General features: G+C 47.5%; 1 protein-coding gene across 2 annotated transcripts in view; it reads left to right on the top strand.

Moving 5' to 3' along the window:
* The window catches only part of SPRED2 (sprouty related EVH1 domain containing 2), a 125,115-nt gene that overhangs the window by 89,637 nt on the left and 8,802 nt on the right, over window positions 1-26,676 (top strand). For both annotated transcript variants that reach the window (XM_084901115.1, XM_084901116.1), the window contains 3 exons: window positions 4,572-4,749; window positions 11,552-11,720; window positions 14,144-14,208. In XM_084901115.1, the coding sequence (XP_084757241.1) occupies window positions 4,572-4,749; window positions 11,552-11,720; window positions 14,144-14,208 (412 nt within the window). The remainder of the gene's footprint in view (window positions 1-4,571; window positions 4,750-11,551; window positions 11,721-14,143; window positions 14,209-26,676) is intronic.

Below are 26,676 nucleotides of genomic sequence, written 5' to 3'. Positions count from 1 at the left end.
CGCTCTATCCACTGAGCCAAACCGGCTTTGGCTGGGGCGTTTTTTTAAATCTCTCATAAATGAATACTTTTTGGAAATGAGTCTGTGACACTAGCGTAAGGAATACAGACTTCCTCTTTCATACTTAATTCACTCAAAAGGAGACCGGGACACACAGCTGCAACACCGAAGCAGCAAAAGCGTGTCTCGGTAAGAGGTGTGTGGAGTTCCAAATCCTCGCCTTGGCCTTTCCTGATGAACCCACCGTGCATGCACCGGAGATCTGAAAAGCTGGGTTTCATGCATACCACAGCTTTTACACAGCCAGGGACCCCTTCCTCTTTCTAGAAAAGATGGGGTGTTGGAGGAAAAAGAAGATATTCTCAAGATGTTTGTATGCAACTAGTCCAAACAAATGTTATAAAATGTTCTAATCTCTATGATCTAAAGGAATGTGCATCTTGGATCCTAAAATAGATTAATGATGGAAACCATGTGATCTTTTTAAAATTCAGTTTTCCTATTTGTTTGTTTATTTTTAAATACATTTTTATCGATTTCAGAGAGGAAGGGAGGAAAGAGAGATAGAAACACCTGTGATGAGTGAGAATCATTGATCAGCTGCCTCCTGCACGCCCCCCACTGGGGACCGAGCCCACAACCCAGCCAGGTGAGCTTGACCGGAATCTTACCCAGGACTCTTCAGTCGGCAGGCCGATGCTCCATCCACTGAGCCAAACCAGCCAGGGCCAGTTTTCCTGTTTACTGAAAAGGAATTTTTTTACCCGATGCTAATTAACTTATTATGACTCATAAGCAAAAGGGTATTGAACACTTGATGTTTTCTCAGGGATTCTGTTAGCTACAACTTATTTTTTTAATAAGCTGATAAATATTGTATATTTAACCCAGTCACTGTACCACCTACTACATGTAAGACACCATTCTAGGCTCTGGGGATGTAGCAATGAACAAACTCCCTGCTCTCGCGGAGTTTACATTCTAGTTGGGGCAGGGGTCCACTTAGCAGCATATAGAAGACAAAGCAGGTTGAGAAGATTTAGGAGGAGTGCACGGTACTGTACATAAAGCGGACAGAGACATCTTCAGTGATGCAATTAGCCTTGGGAATGAGCCTCGTTTATGTGTGTGTGGTGGGGGGGGGGAGTGAAATGGGGTTATAAGCATGTGCAAAGGCCCTGAGGTAGGAATGTGCTTCATGGGGAGGACAGTGGGGCTAATGCGGAATGAGCAAGGAGGAGTGTGGTAAGATGCGGGGCTAGATTTTTTTCTGTTTACTCTGAGTAATATAAAGAAATATTGGAGGGTTGGTCTGAGTCGCGTGTCAAGCTCTGAATCACCTGTCTATTTTCTTAGAAAGTTGGGCGTTTGTGGAAGTAAGGAGGCCAGTGAGGGGGGCTACTGCGGTCGTCGGAGAGGTGGGGACAGCTGGGATCCGGGCGGAGTTGAGGGAGGTAGTCACATGTGGGTTCTAGATACGTGTCCAGGGAGACCCTCCTGGATAGGAGGGTGTTGGGAACCGCGTGTTCAAGCTGTTGACTAGAGAAATCACGGGCAGGTGGTGTTACTGTTCTGACGCTCAGAGATGAGGTCTGGATAGAAACATGAGTTTGGCCACTGTTGGCACATAGACAGTACTGACGCTGCAGCTGTTGGCCTGGCTTGGACCCTGGACGGTTTAGCCAGTTATCAAAGGAGAGGCAGAGAGGACTGGTCCAGAGTCGTAGCCATGCTGGTGGGCACAGGTGCAGGGTCTTTTCCGATCGTGTCTATTTTCTCAATGAAATTAAAGCAAGCTCATCCATCACCCGACAGGGAGATGATGGAGTGACTTTGGGGGACGGACCTGGGGGGTGTAGCAGGATGCCGGGTGGCACCTCAGGACCCATGGAGGTTAGTGGTATGACTTTCACACTAGACCTGCACGTTAAACAGAGAGGGGGCTTCCCGCTAACCACGGTCAGCAGCCTGACCGTGGTTAGCGGGAAGGGTGGGGGCAGGGCGAGAGTAGATGGCGGCATTTCCCCTGAGGGGGGTTCCACCAGGCAGTTACAATGAGGAGAGAACAAATGTGTTAAGGTTTTGTGCAAAAGACTGTCATGATAGACCAGTGGTCTGCAAACTGCGGCTCTCGGGCAACAGTTTGCGGCTCTGTTGACTGATGAGTTTGCCGACCACTGGGATAGGGGCTTAATCACAAGGAACAACAACAGCCTGAGATTATTGGAATCGAGATCCATGGTCATAACACTAGATTGTGGCCCCAGTGGGGGCAGTTATGAAGTTGAGGGGAGGGAGCTTGCAAATTTGGGAGGTGGTGGCTGGGGAGCAGGATGGTTAGATTGAGGTCATTCACGTTGAACAGCTATTGCTTACGGTTAAGGCTGTGACGAGGCATGGGTGGGAGAGGTCAGGTGGAAGACCAGGTCACAGGAGCAGGAAGAGTTCCAGAAACCAAGAGGCCAAGAAATTGGTGGGATCCTTGGGGTGAGGAATGAAATTAGAATCAAGACAGGGATCATGGTGGGAGGATGGAGGGCCAATGCGTGTCTTCAGGGAACGCAGGGAGTGGCCCCGAGGCCTGTGGGAGGTTGAAGAGGGGCAGCTGGGGGCACGGTCAGACTCGGGAGCTTCAGAGGAGCCGGGAAGAGGGCCTGCACCAGCCGTGAGGAGGCAGCCGGGGGCGGGTGGGCCCCCGAGGCTCCGCCCCGAGCACCCGTGCCTCTGGGTTCAGCAAGTGGAAGGGTCTTACAGAGGCACCCGGGGCAGAGCGGCGGTCGCCAGGGGCTGGGGAGGAGGGAGGACGGGGAGCTCGCGCCTCGTGAGATTGGATTTTTAGTCTGGGGAGATGAAGGAAGTTCTGGAGGTGGGTGATGGGGGTGGTTGCAGAACAGTGTGAAGGTGCTTAATTTAATGCCATGGGATTGTACACTTCAGAGGGTGAATTTTACTTTATGTTTTACCACCAATAAAAGGCCCGAGGAAGGGCCGAAGCCGGTTTGGCTCAGTGGTAGAGCGTCGGTCTGCGGACTGAAAGGCCCCAGGTTCGATTCCGGTCAAGGGCATGTACATTGGTTGCGGGCACATCCCACCCGGTAGGGGGTGTGCAGGAGGCAGCTGGTTGATGTTTCTCTCTCATCGGCGTTTCTATCTCTCTATCTCTCTCCCTTCCTCTCTGTAAAAAAATCAATAAAATATATTTTAAAAAATAAAATAAAAGGCCCGAGGAAGGGATTGGAAGGTAAGGGGTGGGGTGTCAGACCCTGAGTCTGATGGGCACCGTGGGAAGGGAGCTGGGTGGCAGCAGAGGGTCAGGGCTCTAGGGAACCAGGGAATGTAGGTGGTTCTGTCTTTGGGGGTGAGTAAGTGATCGGGGACGTGGGGCAGGGGGGCTGTCCACATGGCCCTCCGGCGGCTCGCAGACTGCGTGGCCAGGCTCAGCGCCGGCCGGGGGGGGGCGGGGGGGAGTGCGGAAGGAGGGGGTTCTGTGTAACTCCACATCTCTGTGTCCCTGGAATCTGGCACGGCCCCTGGCATACAGAAGACGGGAATATAGGTTTGAATGAGTAAAAAAATGAGTTCTTTCCAAAGAAAGAAAGCAGCAAGTAAGACTTAATGGCCTCGCTGAAAATGCAAATAAATGTCCCCGCGAAGTGACGGAAGAATGAAAAGAAGCTAGAGTTGGTCTCTGGAGAAGAAAGAGGATGTTTGGCAATCGTGCAAAAGGACTTAACGTGGAACTGAAGGTTAGGCTGGAGAAACAGAATCAAGAGGTTCCACACGTGTAAAGGGCACTTACGTTGAAATATTTCCTATCTACCTGTGATTGTAGAGTGAATTTGCGATTTGGAAATGGGTTCTCCTAGTGTTACGCTAAATCGGAGGATTATTGGTTTTATAAAACGTTAAACCTTGGCTTTATAAACTTAAGTTTTAATGGTTGAAACCATAATATCCTTTTAAGTTAATAGATTTGTCTTTCCTAATGTATGATACCAAACTATATAGAGATCACCTCATTTGTGTGGGGTTTTATCTTTTAATGTTTTCATTGATTTTTTTTTTTTTTTCTTTTTAAGATCGAGAAGAAGGTAGAGGGAGAGAGAGACAGAAACATCCATGATGAGAATCATCGACTGGCTGCCTCCTACACACCCCCTTCTTGGGATCGAGCCTGAAACCTAGGCATGTGCCCTGACCTGGAATTGAACCCCAATCTCTTGGTTCCTTGGTGGACACTCAACCACTGAGCCACACCAGCCGGGCCAGCTCATTTGTTTTATTATTATTATTATTTACCACCCAGAAATTGGACAGACCTCTTGAAAAACTCACAAATAATTTTTAGTTTCTGGCTATCTTTTTTTTTTTTCTTTTAATGTGCCTTTATATTGAGTTTAATTCAAGTCTTGGTTTTTCTCTAAAAGTTGAGATGGGCTGCCTTTGCAGATTGCTGCCAGACCCAGGTTTCCTGTCGAGGAGCCCAGCACACGCTGGCGTCTTGCTTTGTGAAACGTGTCCTGCCACTGCCAGACCACTGTCATGCCCCGTTCTTCTTGTTGTCGTTTTAGTGACAGCTATATTGTGCGCGTCAAGGCTGTGGTTATGACCAGAGATGACTCCAGCGGGGGATGGTTCCCACAGGAAGGAGGCGGGATCAGTCGCGTGGGGGTCTGTAAGGTCATGCACCCCGAAGGCAATGGACGAAGCGGCTTTCTCATCCATGGTGAACGGCAGAAAGACAAACTGGTAATGGCAGACGGGGGGGCGCGCGGGGGTGACACCGGCCGCGGCTGACGTCTTTACCTTAGCTCGCAGCCCTCTTCCCGCAGGATAGTGCTTCCCTTCTTCCTCTGACTTCGGCCTCTTAGGAAAGCATCCAGAGATATAAATCCGGAGCTGGTGCCAAGTTGCAAAAAAAAAAAAAAACACAAAAAAACAAAAACGTAGCCCTGGCTTTCCAGCCATGTCCCTTTTGACACGCCCCGTGTACCTCGGATGCTCTGGAGGCCGTATGGCCGTCCGTCCTGTTGGCATCTTTGATTAACGAGGCTGTCTTTCTGTCACCGTGACACGATACTCAACACAGAAGGGGGCTCTTTATTATGAATCGGGTTGTAGTGAGCTGTGAAGTCAGACTTTCTTAAAGTGTAGGGGTCTTTTTTGTTTTGTTTTGTTTTTTTAACGGAGCGTGCCATCAAGGTTTGGTTGGTTGGTGAAAAGGTGGAAAGAAAAGGTGCCACCTGATAGCTGGTTACTTCTAAATGAATGTTGAGCTAAAAGATACTGTAGCGTTAAGTCCATAAAGGTAAGGAATAAAACACGCTTGGAGAAAGAAAGGAACGAAAAGGGGTATCACACTTCCCTAATAATTCTACGTGCTTAAAAATAGACACCTTTGGAGCATAACCATGACCTCACAGGGGCGGGCGCATGATTCATCCATTCAGTTGGATGCAGGAACGTGGATGCTCAATTCTATATTATGAAGGAATCTATGATATGAAGGGAAATAGAATGTCTAAAGCTATTAAAAAAAATTTTTTTTTTCATTGATTTCAAAGAGGAAGTGAGAGGGAGAAAAAGATAGAAACATCAAGGATGAGAGAGAATCATTGATTGGCTGCCTCCTGCAAGCACCACACTGGGGATCAACCCCACAACATGGACGTGCGCCCTGACCGGGAATCAAACTGTGACCTCCTGGTTCATAGGTCGACGCGCAACCACTGAGCCACACCGGCCGGGCTAAAGCTATTTGTAATTGGTGGTGTGAACTTGGAAGAATACTGCTCCTGTCTGTACTTAACCATGGAGTATATGCTCCAAAGCCATCAGATGATTCAGAAAGTGCCAGATGGACAGTACAGGATCTCCACAGAGAGAACACAGGGACACTGCAGGACATGTCAGAATTACACCTGAAGCCCTTTCCGGTGGTGTCTGTGGAGTTGATAAGGTGCTAAGTGTACAGATACAATATTTTGCGGACACTTACTGTTTTAAAAGTTATGAAATAGGTAAGACAGAACAATCTGTAAATATTATATATGGATTAACAGAAATGCTGTTTTCACACTTGATTCATCTCTAAAAATGAAATGAATGGAAATTGTGTCTATTTAAGCAACTCCCTACATGATCGTCAAATAATGAAACAGTCTTATTTATCAGATATTCACAATAGAGGCCGTATAACCACACTGTGAATATAAAATAACTGCCCTTCCCGCAGCATCAGGCCTCTGCTCGCCCTTCAGGGAGGTGGTATCATCGTGTCCTTGGAGCAGCCTGAGCATCAGACCTGAGGAAATTAAGATTCAGAGAGACTCCTTGTTCTTGGTGACTCATCTCGGAGTCTGGAACCAGCGTTTGCTCGTCTGTCACTCTGACCTCAGAGCTGAGCCAAAGTCACATGAGCACAACCACCTTTATTTAGCTCTGATGTCGTTTTTTTTTTTTTCTCCTCACACATATTTTTTACTTTTACATAGCCAGAATCCGGACTCATCAACAGCTTTGTATGCCATTGGTTTTGCCCTAACATTGTAAGAACTTTCCGTGTTGCTGTTATCAGGCTGGTTATTTTTGTTTATTTGACAATTCTCCTTAGTGTCAAATATTAAGGTTTTTCCCCTTTGCTCCCTCCCCGAGTATTCTCTATCTGCATTTGTAGACACCTACCTGCATTTTCCACAATTTTTTTTACTTTCTTGGAATAATTTAAGGGTCTCATTTTTATGACTTTGGATTATTGTGCGAAGATCCTCGGCCATTATGAGAACAAGGATCGATACTTCCCATCTTCGCCAGTCTGACAGATCGCCACTGGTATCTGATGAGATCAGATCTTTTTCTGTTTGTTAAACAGGGGCAATTAAGTTACGTGTTAACGATATTTGATTTATTGGGACCTTTTCTCCTTCGTATATATATGTATGCCCTCTTTATAATAAGGATATTAATCTTCATCCACCACATTGTTGCCTTTTTGTTTTAGTTGGTGTTCTTTTTCTACAAAATTTTTGAAAGAAAAGTTTCCCCCCCTTTTACCCTTTATTGTTGCTACCTTTGTGTTAACAGATTATCTTACCCGAATGGTTATTTTAGATGTTGTTTTTTCCCCCTGGTATTTCTGTAGTTTGTCATAGAATGTGTCAACCTAAAATGGCCTTTAGCTGGTCTCATCCAACGACTTCATTTTATATATACATGTATGAACTTGTATCTTAACCCTGACATACATGATAAACCTGTGTGGTTTTGTTCAGGGCCCTTACGTAAAGAGCCTCAGTTAAGTCCCTGCAGCTGGAGGGGCCGGTACTGTGATGTCCACGTGGTAGTGAGGGAACGCGATGCTCTAAGAAGTGATCCGTTTCCTCTGTCCGGGCGCACAGCCTTAGCAGAGCCAGCGTTGGGAACCATTTCCCTGTGAAGCCAAAACCTGGTCCCTCCTTACTGACTCCGCCCAGCAGCAGGGCAGTCCTGCTGGCGGGCCAGCTTCTGTTGTGGAAGGATGGTGTGCCTCACCCTCTCCCCAGTCATGTTCCTCCGTTCCTCCGTCCCCTTCGACTCCACTCACCTGGACTTTTATATCCACTGGTGTTTAAATCACACACCCAATTATGCTGCTCCATCTTTGCATCCCTCACCTTACCTATGTCACACTCCAGGAGATTCTGGACTTCTATACTCGGTGGTACTTGACTCCCACCCTCTGCCCTGTCCCACAACACACACACACACACACACACATATCACCACCCTCCCTCAGAGACATGGTGACTCTTCTTTTGGCTTCCATACGCAGCACCCCCACCCACTGGAGAGTCTGAGTCCCTGTGGGAACCCTGCAGAGGGTGGGCTGCTGAAGAACCGCCCTCCCCCTACCCCACCCCCCACTCCTAAATGGTGGGATTTCGAGGAAAGAGTGGAGATCGTTTTTTGGAATAGAGTGGATGGATGGTATCAGAGTCCCCAGTAGTCCAGCTAGGACAGGAAGTGCTTTTTCTGACAGAAGCCGTGTTGTCAGTGGCACAGTGCAATTCTAACATGGAAAACCCTGGTTTTCGTTGTTGCTGAATTGCATGCGGAGGCCTGTGAGCTCGGCTGCCACTGTTTCTGTGGGAAGTCTGGGCTCCAGACGTCTGTCCACAAGGTGTTCCTGGGACTATTTTTTTGTAAGTTGGAGACCATCAAGTTTTCCTGAGCAATGATATGTTACGTTTAACATGTCTGAGTTCAGTCCTATTTGAGATGGATTAGAGGCGTTTCCTCCTGAAACAGATCCTGTGAGAACCACCGAATGAAAAGGAACCAGGAGACCTCAAAGGGCGGCCATTCCACCCGCTGCCCGTGCCAGGCCCGGAGCGCCCCCGTCTCGTGGGCGTGCGGCTGGCAGAGCTCTGGAAAGGCAGCGTGGCAGGATACCGATCGGTTTTACACGTACACACCTTTGCACCCGGCCGCTGTACGCCGGAGCCCTGTCCTGTAAAATAGGCTCGCCTGCAAAGCTTTGTGGACAACCACAGTACTCCAGCATTTTTGGTCTCAAGCTCCCTTGGCGCTGACCCCAAAAAGCTTTTGTCGCTGTGATGTAGAGCTACTGATACTTACCTTTTTAGAAATTCAAACTGAAAAATTTTTCATCTTAAGTAATAGTTTTTTTTAGCCTGGGCGGCATTCTTTAAGAGAACTAACTGTATAACTGTTTTCCAGAATAAAAACTAGGAGAAGGGTAGTGTTTTGTTCTTGCAGATAAATCTCTTTACTATCAGGCTTCATGGGAACTAGCGGGATTCTGGTGTCTACTCCTGCTTTCTCAGTCTCTTGCAATACGTTGTTTTGAAGAAAATCCAGCCTCACACAGGTTAGTAGTTGGAAAAAGGGAGAAGTACTTTAATAACCTTTTCAGATAAATAGAAATATACTTTTTTGATACCACACCAAAACGTGGCTTGCAGAGTTTTATGAATGTGGACTCTGAGGCCATATCAATGAATTTTTCACACTCTTACATTAAAATCCACTGGGTTTATCTTTCACGTTGATGACATCTTTTACTCCCTCTTGGTTTTGTAACATCATGCCTTGGTCATTTGGAAAAGAATGATTTAAGCAGATCTTCCCAATGTTGCTACATTTAACCCAACAGTATCCAAAAATCACAGTGTCACCACTCATCTCATTCGGAAAGCCTTGAAGTGTTGGGGAGCTGTCCACAATGCTTTCCCTTGAAAGTTCAAATTTTATTAGTGGCAACAAATAACTCCACTTGCTTTCCTGGAAGTGACAGGCGTTCATAGTTAAGAAAAGATCTGCCAAAGACACACGTTTGAGTAACCGGAGCTTGTCTGTCAGTGGTTCTTTCAAGGAAATCCACGAAAAAAGCAGACGGTTCAACTCACAACTGAAGCAGTTAATTGCACTTGAGACAGCTGTCCTTCTTCCCTGTGCAGCAGAAGAGAAAAGGCTGTTAGACATCCTCTCTCCTTCCCCAAGTGCATTTGTGCAGAGCCAGGCTCTCTTCATATACTGCAGCCCCAGTGGCATATTACAGTAGGCTGGATGCAGAAGCAGAGATGAGAATCCAATGACGTGTACTTCCACTTCGTCACACAAATGATGTCCAAGGGTCAAGCTTTAATAATTTTTAATATTTTTATTTTTAGATAGTTTTATTGATTTCAGAGAGGAAAGGAGAGGGAGAGAGAGGTAGAAGCATCAATGAGAGAATCATGAATCAGCTGCCCTCCTGCACGTCCTTCAGTGGGATCCAGCCCGCAGCCCAGGCACGTGCCCTAACCAGGAATCGAGCCATGACCTCCTGGTTCATAGGTCAGCACTCACTGAGCCACGCTGGCCAGTTTAAGTTTTAAGTTAATGCCTAGATTTCATTAGAGGAATTATACCTGTTGGTAAGATGAAAGCATCTGAACTTTTTCATTTTTGTCATTAAACTTAGATATGTAATGATGTAAGAAAATGTACTGTTGTAATAATCTTAAACTTGGAAAAACGTCAACCGAAGACTAATTTTTTCACCCTAAAAATGTGGAGAAACTGGAAGTCTTTGTTTTTACAAAACATTTATTTTGAGACTTTGAATTGAGACTATTAAATTCTAAAATAGATAACATTTGTTAGTTAAAGCCTTGGTTATTTGGATTTCCCCAATTAGGAATGGGGCTGGGCTGACATTTAACCATCGCACTATTCTTAGGGGGAAATGGCCATAATTAGCATCTTAATCATAAATAGAACTGTGTGAAAGGACTGTTGTCTTCTTTTAATACAATGTAATAACGTAGTTAACTGCTCGGGACTGCTACTGGATATACCGATTTGACTGTTGTTCTCATCTGTTTATAAGTTGGGGAACATGTAGTAGGCAGCACTTAATGTCTTAGTCTGCTTAGATTTAGCCTTGAAACCTACACTCATTTAAGAATATTCTCTAATTTGAATTTTTATTAATTTAGGCAGGCCTTTACTCTTTCCCTTCTCTTAATAAGATTTCATTTGGTTAAATGAAGAGCTTCCCCAGAACAAAATCAAAGCTGTTAATAACACTTAGCAAAATTATTTTGGTGTTCATAGGAATAAATATTGCTGATTTTTAGAGATTTTTTTTGTGTGTGTGTGAAAAAAGGGAATTTGCATTCACTTGATTGCAATGATGCTTTTATGCTATATATGTTCACGCTGATAATATTAGTGTTATTTCCATTTTAGAGATAAAAAGACCAAGGGTCTGAGACACTCTGTGCAAAGTTATAGCTTAGTTAAAGGCAGTTCTGAAGTTAAATGGCTAGGAACCTGGAGGTTGTTCTAATAATGCAGATAAAAGGTTCATAGAGACCCAGATCAGGGCAGCAGCAACTTAAATCAATTTATATGAAAGATATTAAAGGAAAAAGGAAACGGACTTGGTGATTAATAATGCAGGGGGTAGAGAACGTAGAAGAGGCAAAGATAACCCTGGAGATTTTAAACCAAAGAGAGTGAACAAGGAGGGATTGGCATTGCTAGATGTGGGGGAGTCGGGGCGGGGGGGGGGGGGGGACGACTAGTGGCAGAAATTCCAGAGCAGATTGTTAGTTTTCGACATGTTGGATTTGAAGTCACTGGGAAGCACTCACTAGGACAGAGGAGGGAAAGTTGAGAGCCACTAATACATAGAATCAGCCATCTGGAGCACAGCAAAGCCCCAAGACCTGGACCTCAGCCTAGTGCCCCACCCCCCAATCGGGGAGTGAGAAAGAGGAATGAGATGAAGAGTGGTTAAGGAGTACCGTACCACAGTTCAGTGGGATCACCCAATGCAAGGGGGCTGTGGGATAGGATGACAGGTCAGCAAAGAGTGGATGGATGGTCCACAGAGGCAAGCAAAGGCCTTTCCAGTGGAGAGACTCACAGACACCTGAGGGCAGGAGAGGAGGGTTCTCATTGGTTGCCACCAAAGACTGGCAGTTCCCACTTAGAGTTTTGTAACCGAACACCAGCATGCCTGTTTCACACGCTAACCAGCCTGTGTGTTTCAATCCTTCAGGTGGTGTTGGAATGCTATGTCAGGAAGGACTTGGTCTACACCAAAGCCAACCCCACCTTTCATCACTGGAAGGTCGACAATAGGAAGTTTGGACTTACTTTCCAAAGTCCTGCCGATGCGCGAGCCTTTGACAGGGGAGTGAGGAAAGCAATCGAAGACCTTATAGAAGGTATTGAGTTTGTCACTGCGTTCTTAGTGGGACTGTGTTAATGTTCTGAGTTATTTTCCATGCCTGTTGTCCACCACCATATATCTGTGGCTTATTAGAAGGAGGGTTGGTGGCCAGGTCAGTCAGTCGGAGCTGAAACTTTAGGAACATCCAAGGAAAACAATTACGAAGGGAGAGATCAGAGAGGTTGGAGGGGTGGGGTGGGGGGCAGGGAAGAGATGGGTAAGAAGTGGTTCCAATTGGGTTTTAGATTTTAGATTTTGCTCTGAAAAGACAAGTTCTAGACTACCATGTGAAGGAGTTTTTGATGGAGTTCAACTCTCCCTGGCAATTGAAATGGCTTTGGTCTATCGGTCACGGCTCAGAAATGGGGAATAGATTCAAATGAGCCCAGGGCTCCAGGCCCACCCCCTGCCCTCTTGCAATCAGAGCCCAGGTGTGCAGCTGCCACCAAACAGGAAAGGGATCTGTGACTCCCAGAGCCCTGGCTTGGCTTAGGCCTTACTCTGTGGTGAGTGATTAGTAGACACTGTGTTACATTTGATCCTGGCCTGGAAGGCACTTAGGCCATCGTTCTCCTGGGCTTTTCTAGAGTCCGCAGATGCCAACACAGGAATTCTCCACTTGAACCCATTCCATTCTCAAAGGAGAGGGTCAGTGGTGCCAAAACCAAGAAGAAAGAAATATCAAGCAAAGGCCAACCTCAGAATTAATTATAAAAACTAAATAAAAATCAATCATAAAAGAATGTGTGTATCATCTGTTTAAGAAATAAAAGTGTTCAGAAGTCCTTTTCTTCATTATGGATTTGTGGGAAGAGAAAAGCAAATCTTCAGTAGAAAACTGCTTAACATCAGTAGTAAGATAATTATAGCTGGAACATGAATCTGTTCACCACAACCACGTGACAGCCAATGAAAACTGGGATTTACATCATTGGTCTTACCCAAGTAATAAATATTAAATGTTGTCAAACATATCTTTTTAAGTGTATAGAGAGAAAATAGCACCTGTATTACTGATAGCAGTTTTCAGTATGCCCCTATACTTAATTACTGAATTTATAAACAAAATTGAGCACATGTCATTTTTTTTCTATGTCTTCTCTACCCAGCTGTTTGCTATCAAACTTGCCTTAAATATTTATTAGTATAATTTAAATAGTAGAGGAAAAACCCTGAAAGATCAATAGGAATTGTGCAGAGGCTATTATGGGACTTATTTTTCCTTCAGGGATTCCTTGTTGAAGATTTAAATATTTCTCTTCCCTTTCTTTTTAATATATTTTTATTGGTTTCAGAGAGGAAGGGAGAGGGAAGAGAGCTAGAAACATCAATGATAAGAGAGGATCATTGATAGGCTGCCGTCTGCATGCCCCACAATGGGGATCGAACCATGACCTCCTGGTTCATAGGTTGACAATCACTGGGCCACGCCAGTCAGGCTCTCGTCCCTTTCTGAGCTATTCTTTTACATTTCTGTTTTATATAGTAGCAAAATATTTTCTAAATGCATATTTTTAAAGACTTGACCAAGAAAAGGAGAAGGTAGAAAATAAATTGCTCTTGGTCTATCACTTATGCAAATTTAAATATTTTTCCTTTTGGCCATTACCTGTCACTTGTTGATCTACACATTTACTGGGTACTACTAATGGGGGAAAGAAGGGAATTCCTACTGGTTTGCATACCAGAATGAAGAGATGAAAAGAGAAATAAACAGAACCCTCATTTCATGGTGGGATAAACCTGGTTTTCTGACCTGAGCCTAAATGTTGGCCTGCAGAAACAGAAAACTCATCAATGCCCTGGTATTGTAAGAGAGAACAGTCTTGTCCTGGTGTCAGCTTAGAAGGTGGCTCCCACAGTCTGGGTTTTGGGGAACACTGCCTGAATTTCAGAACCCCTGAAATTTAGCTGTTGAGTCAAGCCCCCTCTTTGGTAGATGAAAAGACCAGAAAGCTAAGTCCAGTTGACAGGGAGATGGGTCTAACCTGGCGGTTTTCCATCTGTGCTTTTCCTGCTGTACCCTGTTGGGACCTGGGAGGAGGGGGAGCTTATCGCTGGCAGAGGCTGGTCTTGACCTTGCACTGCAGAGTAGTGGGCAGGCTCTCCCCACCCCTCCTCCTTACAGCTTCTCTGTGTGCTTGTTCTCCAGTGGCCAGTGCAGAAGTTCAAGGGGTTAATTGGGAACAACAGTCGGCCAAGTTCATTTAGGGGGCATCCTAGCAAGGGTCAATTGAAGAATAAATTAAAAGCATTAATTCCCAGGAAACCTCTGCTAGTGAGCTACATAGGAAAGGAACAAGATGTGATTTTATTAAAATCTACCTTTTAAGCTATTGGACTAGACTTAACCTCCTTGAAAACATTTTTTTTATTACAATTTTTTTTTTTTTTTTTTTTTTTTTTTTGTCATCTTAGGCTCAACCACATCTTCCTCCACCATCCACAATGAAGCTGAGCTTGGTGATGACGACGTTTTCACGGTAAGTTCTCCGTGTCCCTTGCTCTCCAGGTTAGTGGTGAGGATGCGGGAGAGGTTCTGGTCAAGGGCACGAGAGACACTTGGCAATCTGGCACCTGCTGTGTCAGGAGCGATGCCGTCGTGGGGCTCTCTGGCTTGTCACCGTTTTCCCTGGGCTGGGTTTTGCCTTTGTGGTTCGCGGTGCCGTGGTAACATCACACCACGACCTGACAGTGTCAGCTCTCCCGGCCCTGTCCTGGGTTCTCGCACAGTCTTCCCTCAGATTTATGATGCACAACCGTCTGGTTTTTCCAGGACGGTCCTAGTCTTAGCATCAAAAGTCCCTGGTCCTACAAAACGCCTCCATCCCAGGCACACCAGGACAGCTGGCCACCCTGCTCAGAGTCGAACACAACCGCGCCCTGGCCCCGACTGGAATGCCAGGAGTGGCCTCGCTGATGAGTAATTAAACATCGGGCCAGAAAGGCCTGAAGGCTGAGTTGAGGTTGGAACTAATGCGCGGAGGCAGGAAATGGCTTGGATGTTTTGATACTGCTTCAGTGGATGGGAGATAAAATGATTTCTCAGCTTCTTCGTGTAAGTCCTGGGCTTCTAAAAGGAAATAACAGATAGTGCCTTGCACAGGGAGAAGCTCTCGGGCAGCATTTTCACACTCGTGGCCTTGATGTACAGCAGGAAACACATTGACGTTGTAACCTAGGGCGCACACGTCCAGAGACACCTAACACCAGACTGTGCTTCATGGTGTTTTGTTTTTTTTCTCTTCTGTTTTGTTTTCTTCTACTTTTGATTATGAAACTTTTCAAGCACATAGGAACACGTACAGAATAATCCAGGGAGCACTGTACGCTCAACAGCTGGATTTGGCAGTTGTGACATTTTGCTCCATTTGCTGTATCTGTGCATGTATGTGTATTTAGAGAAGTGCACCACACACACACACACATACACACGTACACGTATATTTTCGCTGATTAGTTAAAAATAAGTTACCTGGAATTACTTCAGCATCCACCTCCTAAAAATAAGGTGGTATCCTACACAAGCACACCACCATTTCTATACCTAAGAAAATTCATAGGAGTCTCCTGTCAGATAATAGTTCCCCAGTTGTCCCAAGAATACCTTTTATAAGCCGTTTTTTATTTCATATTTTAAAATATTGGTTGAACCCCTTTAAACGTGCTTTCCAACAGACTCCTCACAGTGAGTGATTTGGGAATACAGAGGTGTGTAAAGCGTGCTGCAGCCTGGTTCGGGGAGCAGGGAGGTTTGAACAGAGATGAGCTTGGCTCTGAAAGGCTTGGGCTGGCCTTGCACAGATGGTAGGGCCCTCTGAACCAGGGACTTGACGGTAGGGGAGGTCAGAGAAGACCGCTGTGGGAGGCCCGGCCTTTGAACAGGGCTCGGGAAGTGGCTTCGAGGCTGGGAACCACAGGGGCGAAGGCGGATGCCGGGATGTGCAGGGGGAGCGGCCTGACGCGAGCAGAGCGTCCGTGGGGGCGCCAGGAAGTGAACTCCGCTGTCCTTCCCCGCGGCGGCCGGTGTGATGTGGCTCCGAGCAGGTTTCCTCTGGCGCTCCGGGCAGATCTCCTCAGCAGTTGGCATGTTGCTTACATCTGTTCCTTTGTCACGTTTGGAGAGACAAACAACAGCAGGAGGGTGAAAAGGTGGCTTCCTGTGCTCCGGAGCAGAGCTGTCACCCGCAGCTGCTTCCCAGCTACCTGCCAGGATGATTTATAGCACGTGTGTCAAACACAAGGCCCGCGGGCCAAATCCAGCCCGCCAGGCCTTGCAATGTGGCCCGCACCGCGCTGTCATCACTGCACTCCGCTGTCAGTTTATGACATTGTCAGTTTATGACTGTTCAGTAAACCATTCGGCCCGCGATTTAGGCTGGATTTTAGATTTTGGCCCCTTCTCTGATTGAGTTCGACACCCCTAATTTATAGGATCAGGAGAGGGCAGCGGGAGCGGGGCGATGGGAGCCGGCATCCTCCGGGTCTGCCCGTTCGTCCGCGGGGTGTGGGCGTGCTGCTCCAGGGCGTCGCCGAGGCCTGGAAGGAAGTGAACAAACAGCCCTGCTGCTCCCAGGCACTGGGACCTCACCGGAAAAGGAGCCCCACTCACTCGCATTCCGTGGGGCCCTCATCTGTTTACAAAGAAGGGACTGTTCACAGTGGTACCTCCCTTCTCGAGACAGCCCCAGCCTTTAGGTCACCGACTATTAGAAACACGTCCTGTGTGATGATGGGAGGGTCATCAAGCTTACCACCAGGTTTCCCGTTTGTCTGCTCTCTCTCAAAAATCAATTTTTTTAAAATATATATTTTTTTTAATTTATTTTTTTTACAGAGAGGAAGAGAGAGGGATAGAGAGCTAGGTTTCAATGAGAGAGAAACACTGACCAGCTGCCTCCTGCACACCCCCTACTGGAGATGTGCCCGCAACCAATATACATGCCCTTGACCGGAATCAAACCTGGGACTCTTCAGTCCGCAGGCCGACACTCTATCCACTGAGCCAAACCGGTTTCAGCTCAAAATCGGTTTTAAAATCTTTAGAAAAAAAACAAAAAAACACACCTTTTATTGGTAAGACAAGCAGTTAGAACGCAGAACTCATTTACCGATGAAAGAGTGTAACTTACGCCCGAGGATGGAGTTAGGGGTTTCCTGCGAGAACAGCATGTGTGTAGGAAAACCTGTGGAGGTGTCCCTGGAGGAACCCCACGTATGTCCTCTGTTTCTGCTGGCGGAGCCAGGGGGTCCCTGGTTCAGGGGATTGCTTGGGGTTAGGACAGTGGTCGGCAAACTCATTAGTCCACAGAGCCAAATATCAACAGTACAACGACTGGGGAAAACAAAATTTTTTTTAATTTCTTTTGAGAGCCAGATTTTTTAAACTTCTTCCAACACCACTTCTTCAAAATAGACTCGCCCAGGCCGTGGTATTTTGTGGCAGAGCCACACTCAAGGGGCCAAAGAGCCGCATGTGGCTCGTGAGCTGCAGTTTGCTGACCACTGGTTTAGCCTGTGGTATTATAAAATGGGCTTCGTTATACATCATTTTGCTTCAAGTCATAGACCCTATCGGTGGCGTTGGGTGAGGATTCCTGGATAGTGTGTAAAATGATAGGTTTTTGGTTTTTTTTTTACTTTACTCATTTGCTTTATCATCCTTTAAAGGGGGTGGTTTTGAGAGAGGCTCAGTGTCTGCGTGCCCTGTTTCCACCCGATTGTGCTCAGTGCACAGCGAGGAGCGGAGCCCGGCTCTGTCGCCCCCTGTAAGCTGTCGGCTCCGCGCGCTGCCTCTCACCCTCTCGCCAGCTTTCTCCTCTGTGGCCCGGCCCTCCCACTGCCCCTCCGCTCCAGGGAGGCCTCCATTACAGCAGCTGGCCCTTGGTGGCAAGGGAGTGCCCAGCATCGAACGTGGAGGTACCGGGAATTCCAGTGCCGGAGCCGCTGGGTGATTGTAAGATGAGTCAGGCAGAGCACATACAGGCAAAGCAGCAAAGGTTCGCTTTCCGTAAACTGCCGAGAGCGCACTCTCACTTCTGTCCCTCCCGAGCTGGGGGGACGGGAGGGACGGAGAAAGGCCCTCGGGTCCGTTCCCTCTGCGGTGCTTGTGTCTCCGTGGAGGAGGCCCTGTGAGCCTCAGGTGGGGGGACTGTTCAGCTCTGTGGATAAGCTGGGCGGCTCTGCTCTCCCCAACTTAGAACTGGTTTCCTCGCAGGTCCCTCCAGGCCAGGGTTTGGGACCAGCAGGGAAGGGGTTCCGGGGCGGAGCGAGGAGAGACAGTGAGCTGGCGAGAACCAGAGAGGCGCTCTCTGGGTTTTGTGGTCACTTAGAGAACCCTTTCCCAGATTCCTGTTGTGTAGGGTTTGGTCCATTTAGACCGGGTGATGTATGGACTGCGGCGGAATTCTAAAGTCATGTTTAAATGGTTTTCATGTCGTCGTAGCCAGACAAGGGTCGTTTTAATGGGATCGCTGGAGAACGCAGCTGCAGGGCACACGTACTTCTGGAGCAGCCGACCTAGAATCTGGTCACATGCGGCCGCGGCTTCAGCTGTCACTGCGCCGAGAGGCTGGATTCCGGCGCTAAAGCTGGGGAACTAGGGAAATATTCCCTTTATAGGAGGATCCTCGAGGTTGTATAAAAGGGCGAGTTCTTCATCCATAATAAGCGGTCCTTAAATAACACCTAAGTCTGCAAATCAGAAAATAGTATAAGCCACATGCGATTGGGGGGAAAAATAATGGAGATAAATTCAAGAGGAGCCACAAGAGTTGAAAGTGTATTCATTTCTCTTGAGAATGAGATGCTGAAGTGGAGAGAGGAGAGACTGCTACTTGAGATATTAAGTGATATACATATGTGTATTTTTTATTTTTTTGAGCTGATAAAATTTTAGCATTTTAAGAAGCTTGAGAATACAAAAAAAAATCTGTATTATGATTTCAGGTAGGGTGGTTTATTTTTAATTACCCTTCTAGTCAGTTCTAAATATAGATTATTACACTGTTCTAGGTTTTACTGGTCATTTTCTTAAGGAGCAAAATGTGTTATAATCACAAAATCAGTTGTAATTAGAAGCTTCTTTTAAAAAAAAATAGTTATAACGGGGAGACAAGCAATTTGGGGAAAACCATTCAACTTTTGGGAGCAATGGATGCTTGTTCCTCCTGTATTCTTATTATTTTTTTAATGAGAGGGGTTTTATCAGAAGGTGGGTGAGAGGTCATGGGGGAAGGAGGAATCGAGACGAACACCTTAGCTATAGCAACTCATCCTCGTTCCCCCGCTGGCGGCTTAGGGATTGAAGAGGTTGACTTCTGTGGCTCCAGATGCTCCCCTTCCCGCTTGTGCTCCCTGCCTCATGCTGGGCAGCCGTACGTCCACTGTGGAAACAGTGGCCCACGAGAGAGAAGATCAGCTGCAGGCGTTAGCCGGACATGTGTTTGCCTTGCTGGGTGGTGAGGACAGCTCTAAAAAGCCGGCTCCGCCAAAACCGGTTTGGCTCAGTGGTAGAGCGTCGGTCTGCGGACTGAAAGATCCCGGGTTCGATTCCGGTCAAGGGCATGTACCTTGGTTGTGGGCACATCCCCAGTAGGGGGTGTGCAAGAGGCAGCTGGTCGATGTTTCTCTCTCATCGATGTTTCTAACTCTCTATCCCTCTCCTTCCTCTCTGTAAAAAAATCAATAAAATATATTTAAAAAATTAAAATTAAAAAAAAATTTAAAAAGCCAGCTCCTCGGAACCGCAGGTCTGGGGGCGGGAAGGGATTTCGAGTTCTTTCCAGGTGACTCAGACGCGTGACTGGCCTACGATCTCACATCCAGTACGTGGTGGAGGGGCAGGGCGCGCGCAGCTCCCCAGCTCCCGGCTGCTATTCTCCTCTTCCGCTGTCCAATGGGTATATTTAGGGTCTTTCAGCTGTTCTATTTTTTTTTTTTAAACCACCACCAAATATAAGAGTTCTGTCTTAGGGTTCTCCCTGACCCACGTTAGAAAAAGGGAGAGACAAGAGAATAAATATGTGGCTCGTGCCCATGGGACCCATTTCTGTGCTGGGCTTGGAGCCTACCTCGTGGGTGTTCCATTCTGTGGTCCCCAAGATGGCAACTCGGACTTTGACCACAGCAAGGCCTACCCTGTGTGTATAGGTTTGGGATTTGTTGTTGTTTTCCCCACCCTCCAGTTTTACTTCCACCGAAGTATCGTTTTGGGATTTGGGCAGCCCTTCTCCATCAGCTCTTCTCCATGAAGCCCTAGCACTTGAGGGACCCCATCCTTCTAGGATGAGTTCACGTGTCCTGTGCGCCTAGAATGGCACTAACTGCGCAGTGTCCTCTGCAGAATGGAGAATCACTCGGTGATTCTGTTCGGGTCTGAATTCTCTCCTAGAACCCAGCTGCAAAAGGCTGGTGTTTGGCTTGTGTGTTGGTGTTCCACTGTATTTATTTCTTGAGGTCGGCAGTCCTCCTTTAGACGGGAAGAATGTCATGTGCCCTAAGAGCATCATCAGTTTCTAGCCATGTTTTGTGCAAATTGGAAAACGTGGTCCTGCCTCGTGCCCTGGGCACGGCTCCCTGGCGTCCTGTTTGTTACTGGCTGCACTGGTACCTGCTGGCTGTTCAGAGCAGCTGTCCCCAGTGGTGCCTCGGCCGCCACCCCCCCTCCCCCCCCCCCCCCCCCCGTGTTCTCTAAAGCAAAGTTAGAGCGAGTGGTTGAAACCAAAGTACTGAGCAGCAGTTTTGTTTTATCCTACATGGGCTCTTGAGTATTTGCAAGTTGTCCTTATTTTCATTCTTAAGTAGGAAAAACCTTCGTTGAATTTTGTCATTATCCAGGTTTTGCTTACAGAAGCGGAAGAGTGCAGAAGACCTCTAAATTTTCCTTTAAAGAGTTTTTCCACCTAATCCAGCCCCAACAAACACTAAAACTGAAGGCATATCACGACTAGTTTTATAATAAAATGGGGTTCACCGACTGATTTTTCTAAGAGTGTTTTTAAAAGTTGACGTGGTGTGTGACCCCTGAGAGCACGGATTCTGGAGGTGAGGGAGAGGCCTGGATTCTGAACTTGGTTCTGCCATGAGTTAGCTGTGACCTTTGATCCTTTGAACATAAAACCTTCTCAGGGCACGTTTCTTCTGCGTGGCCCAGGGGAAGGGAAGGGGAGGAACCGGGGCGTGGAGTGGCCCTGGTGCTATGCCCACACGGGCACAGACATCACTGCATCTGTCCTCCGGCCACCCGGAAGGTCACCTGCCGGCACTTCGTGTCTGCAGATGCATTCCCCGGGCTCAGAGAGGCTCAGCTCCACACTCTGCTCGCCCAGAACTGTGAGAAAAGGCCATACGTATTCAATACGTTTCAGTAAATGTTACCCATCAAGCATACCAGAGTCCCCCTTCGTTGTAAAAGAACCACCTAAAGGATGGATATTTCGTCGAGGGCGCCGGCTTAAAGCCTCAGTGCAGGCACACGGTCCCCAGCTCCTCCTCCAAGCCCTGAGGGTAATGAATGCCCGAGGACAGGGTTCTCCCTTTAGAGCAGTGTTTCCCAAACTTCTCTCATGATGAGAATCACCTGGTGGAGTTGTTAAAACACAGATTCCTGAATCCCAACTAAGAAGTGCTAAACTAGAATTTTTGGGAACATATAGGTAAAATTGTATACTTAACTAGTGCTCTAAGACAGATGTTATATACAGAGCACTAAGTTAGGTATGCAATTTTACCTATATGTTCTCAAAAATTCTAGTTTAGCACTTCTTAGTTGGGATTCAGGAATCTGTGTTTTAACAACTCCACCAGGTGATTCTCATCATGAGAGAAGTTTGGGAAACACTGCTTTAGAAGATCCGCTGATCAGAAATGTTTCTGTTGTCTCTCCCTGTGGAATGAAGGGATGGGACAGAAGGGGGCTGGGGGGAGGATACGTGGAGAGAAAATAGGTTGGAAATGTGAATCCTATAAAATTCGGTGAAATTGGTTAAGAAAGGCGAACAAGCGTGTCCCATAACCGCTGCAGGCGGAGGCCCACGTGGGCGGGAGCTGCCGCGTCTTCCACACGACAGGTACCAAGCTCACGTGACGTAGTCAGAGGAGGCTCGTCTTATTCAAAAACAACGGCTCACAGGGGCTACACTGAAGCCATTCACGCCCAACAAAAGCTTTGCCAACGCTCTCCACTTCAGCGAAGCCCAGCGGCATTTCCCTAACTACTCCACGTGTGTCTTTCTTTATTGACACGCATGTCATCTCATCTCTTTCAGCTGTGGACAGTAGGCTTACTGTTATTCCATTTTACTAATTCATACAGAGAACGTCGTCATCAGGGTTACCTGAAACCCGGCCCTCCCGCTCCCATCCCTCCGCCCTTCCAGGGAAGCGAAGCTGTGGCTTATCAGTCCTTTCCTCTTATATCACGTTTGCTTTCACCTGACTAGACACATGAAATTTTGTTAAATATGTGGAAATTTCCTTTTTATTATTTTTTTCCCAATGAAAGGACGCCCACTTTATCTATTCCCTGGGTCCCAGAGAGGGTAATTAATACCTGAGGACAGAGTTCTCTCTTCTCCCCAAGCAGCTGCCTCTTAGGCCAGACTGCCTGCTCACCGGGACCATCGCAGAGCATGTACCTGGCCGATTTTCTGCTCTGCTTGCCTCTTTGAAATAGGATACCTAGAACCAATGTAGGCCCTTTGGACAGGTCAGCCAGTGCTACCTGTTCCCAAAGGCCGGGTGACAACTTCCTGTTTAGCAGAGGAAAAGGGATTGGCCACAGGCCTGTCAATCTGGTAGATATAGAGGAGAAGGTATGCTTTGCTGAAGCGTTAGAAACTACAGCTCATCCATACCCCTGAGCCAGGCGGCGCCTCTGGGCCCTCAGCCGTCCAGGTTACCGTCTCCAGATAGGCAGAAGCAGCCCGGAGCATCATGTGATCAGTCTAATCTCCCAGCCCGAGGGGGAGAGGAATGGCATACATTTGTATTTATATATATATATATATATATATATATATATATATATATATATATATACACACACACACACATACACACACACACACACACACACACATTCTGTGTGTGTGCATACTTTTTAATATAAGAAGCCCTTGCTATAGGAAGAATGCATCAGATGTCGAGGTCTATTTTGGTGGTGGATTGCAGTGCAAATAATACGAATTGTGGTCATAACTCCTAGTAACCCATCTTTAAAAATTCAAAATAGCAGCATCTATAGATGGCAGAAATTCTACTTCGTCATCTGAGTGAATCCTCTAGCAGTTGGGGGGGGGGGGCATGGTAATGACTTATTTTTATTTATTACTGTGTTTACTGAAGTATAGTTGACATATATCCTGTGGCTCTTGAATCAGCTAAGCAACAGTGTTGAATCCTTGTGACCTGTCATATTCTTAGGAAGAGGGAGGGAGGAGGATTACACATGAAATTGTTGGAGCCCAAGTAGACCTTGAGGATCACCCAGTAGAGCCCCTGATTTTACACATGAGGAAACTGAGGCCCAAAGAAGTTCAGCAACGTGTCCGAGACGAATGGCCTGGCCTGGCCTCACGGCTGTCCATGTCTCTCTGCGTTGAGCTAGGTGAGCCTAGCATGGCCGTGTGATTCCCAGTTGATGTGGCCGGACTCAATGAGCGGTTTCCTACCTGCCCTTCTGTGCCTGTTGAAAACACGCAGGTCCACCGGCCTCCAGAAGTGGCCGCTGGGTGGGCTTGGGCTCCATGCACTTCCTTCCGTCGGCCCATGTTCTGGAGACGCGGGGATGATCAAGTGGCTGTACCTGTGTGCTCGCCTCTCTGGAGCGGGGCGGGGTTCATCCCATTTGTCTCCATCCCAGAAGGGAGGAGAACATTGACAAACGCCAGTCTTCTCCTAGTCGCACAGATACACTCTGTGGGAGTGTCCTCCTCGGGGAAAGCTATAAACCAGGAGCCCCTCAACAGTTCCAAGGGTCCCTGAAAAATCAGCCCTGGACACCCCTTTCTCTCCCCTAGCTACTGTCTGCCAGCTGCTGCTGCCTTTGTTCTGTATCCCCATCCCCTTTTGGAAAATCAAGGATTTAGCAGGAAAACCCAGGAGCGTAAAAGGGGATACACATTGTCCTGAAAACACTTCTTCTTTGAAATGTATAGTCTGACCCATCCCGAATGCCCTCAGGAAGCCCTGGTCTGCACTAGGATCCTATCCCAGATGGGTAACTTAATTTAAGCAAATTGCTTTCTTCCCTGGTTTAGCCTCTTGGTTTTTTCCCTCCCTCTCTGAGCTTCCCCTGGTCAAAGAGGTTAACCTTCCAAACGAAGGAGGCTCGTTCCCGGACCCAGGGCACGCGAACAAATGCTTGTGCTTCTTCAAGAACCTCCCCCTGAACTCCAGGGCCCTCCGTCAGTCAGGGAAGGATAGCCAACTTTTTTTTTTTTTTTTTTAAGTATATTTTGTTGATTTTTTACAGAGAGGAAGGGAGAGGGACAGACAGAAACATCGATGAGAGAGAAACATTGACCAGCTGCCTCCCGCCCACCCCACACTGGGGATGTGCCCGCAACCAATGCACATGCCCTTGACCGGAATAGAACCCGGGACCTTCTAGTCCTCGGACCGATGTTCTATCCACTGAGCCAAACCAGTTTTGGGAAATCCTATTTACAGAATATGCCCCTCACCTAGGAGGGAGCCAGCCACAGCTGTAACAGTAGGCATGGATCTGCTGAGCCCCCTTCTCCATGCAGACCAATGCCCGCCCACACCGGTAGCACTGACCTTGAGGAAAGGCACTCTCCACCCAGGGTCTTTTGTACGTCAGGTTTTGACTTACTGGCAAGATGTCATAACATTCAAGTCCGTTATTCAGAGGAAAAGTCTATCAACTTTTGAAGCCCCGTGGTTTTCCTCTTATTTGTTAAATTCCGGGGGATTCTCTGAATTCTCAAAGGAAATAATCTGAACTCTCAAAGTGAAGTACAACTTACGTCTGCAGAGCTCAGGCATTGAAAGCTTACAATGTGTAAAGAAGTTTATCCGATGTTCACTGATAAATTTGAGCCTCTTTTTTCCTTCCTCTGGGCCCAGGTCTGGGTTATCTACCCATCTAGGATGTCTCTCCTCAAGGAAGCTTCCTGGCCTTGCCCACGTCACCTTCTGTGAACCCGCATCCCACAGGGACCCAGCCCAAATCCAAACCCTTCGGGGAAGGGATGGGATTGGCGCTCCCAGAGGGGATTTGGTCAGGCTGGCCGGGACTCTGCTCAGTTTTTAAGGTTAGCAGTGCCCACCCTTTCATCTCAGGACGCTGAACTCTCACTTCCGCCTCCCTTCCCTTCTCACTCTCCTGTTCTTTCTCTGTTCTCCTCATCAAGGTCTTGTCTCAGCTCACTGCCCTGTTAGAGGGTCACGCAAGCTTGTTAATTACTCAAAGTATGTGAGTTTTTATAGTCATCACTGGAGATTTATTTTAAAAAGATAAGCAGGGTGTCCTAGCCGATTTGGCTCAGTGGATAGAGCGTTGGCCTGTAGACTGAAGGGTCCCAGGTTTAATTCCAGGGTTGCGGGCTCGATCCCCAGTAGGGGGCATGCTGGAGGCAGCCGATCAATGATTCTCTCTCATCATTGATGTTTCTCTCCCTCTCTGAAATCAATAAATATATATATGATCAATTAAAAAGACAAGCAGGGCCACTAATTACCTCTATTTTTCCACATCATGCTGGAAGCCCTGGCAAAAATTGTAAGACAAGAAAAAGATGGTATAAATACTGGTAAAGATACCAGACTATCTTTTGTGGGTAATATGATTTACTGAGAAAAACCCAAAGTCACTATGTGAACTTCTCTAAGAAATTAAGCGAGGTGACCAGATACCGGACCAACAGAATCAGTAACTTTTCTGTAATCGGCAGTGCCAGCTTTAAAAAATGGAAATGTTTCATCTCATTTCATTTTTGTAATAACTCTTGAGGACAGTTTCAGCTCCATTTCTGCAGATCTGAAAACTGGAGTTAGACGTCACCTTGACTTATCATTAGCAGAGAATGATTCAAATCCAGTCTGCCTGAGCTAAGACCCTGATCTCGAACATCATCATATTCCACCTCCTTTCTTCCGTCCGGTCCTCTTTTTAAGTCGCAAACTTCTTAGCTGGACATGGTTTTCATCGCGGGCACGGACACTGAGTCAGAGTCAAACGCAGAGGCTGGCTGTGGAGGACGCGCGTGCAGGTGCAGTGGCTCGGGGAGCCTGGCGCTGCAGCTGCCTCTCTTCGGGGGGCTGAGGGCCTCTGCTTTTGTGCTTCTGGAGTCCAAACCTGCAGCAGCTGAGAGACGCCCTCGGGAGAGCGAGGCAGGTTTAAGACGCAGCCGCAGTCTTTCCACGAGGAAGGAGAAGCTGTCAGGTGGGTAGGGGTCATGAGCTTGTGCACCCAAGAAACGGTGATCTCCTAGCAGCTTGCTTGTGGATGTGAGCGGAGGCCACTGTCCTCCGGCTGTGGGGGGAAAACACGAGCAGTTAGGTCAGCAGGGCATGTGGGCAGGAGGCATTGCCCCTCGCCGCTCCTGGAGACGCCCTGGTAGGACATGCCTCTGGTGTGCAGGCCACACTGCTCCAAGATCTGTCTGATATATAGATCCGGCACGGCCTCAGCTCCCCGTGGAGCCTCGCCAGCAGGCTCTCCTTTCCCGGGTCCAGACCCACACTGAGCAGCCTGGCAGGGGAGGCTGTGGGCCGGGCCAGGCCGTACCCTCGGCCCGGCCCTCGGGAAGCGGTGAACTGTGGGCATACCTCAAAGGTGGCTGGCTTTCCTGCTCCTTTGCACCAACCCGTCACTAGGTTAGGAGACCTTGGAAGGCCTTCCTCAGCCTCGCGTTTGGGAAGCTTTGCACTTGACCTTGAGGAGGTGGGGTGGGGTGCTGCTTGGTTCTAGGGAGGTCAGACGG

This window comes from Pipistrellus hanaki, assembly GCF_964339955.1.
Source record: "Pipistrellus hanaki genome assembly, chromosome: 12".
Taxonomy (NCBI): domain Eukaryota; kingdom Metazoa; phylum Chordata; class Mammalia; order Chiroptera; family Vespertilionidae; genus Pipistrellus; species Pipistrellus hanaki.
Note: the sequence above shows the minus strand (reverse complement) of the source record. Positions and strands in the feature narration are given on the sequence as shown.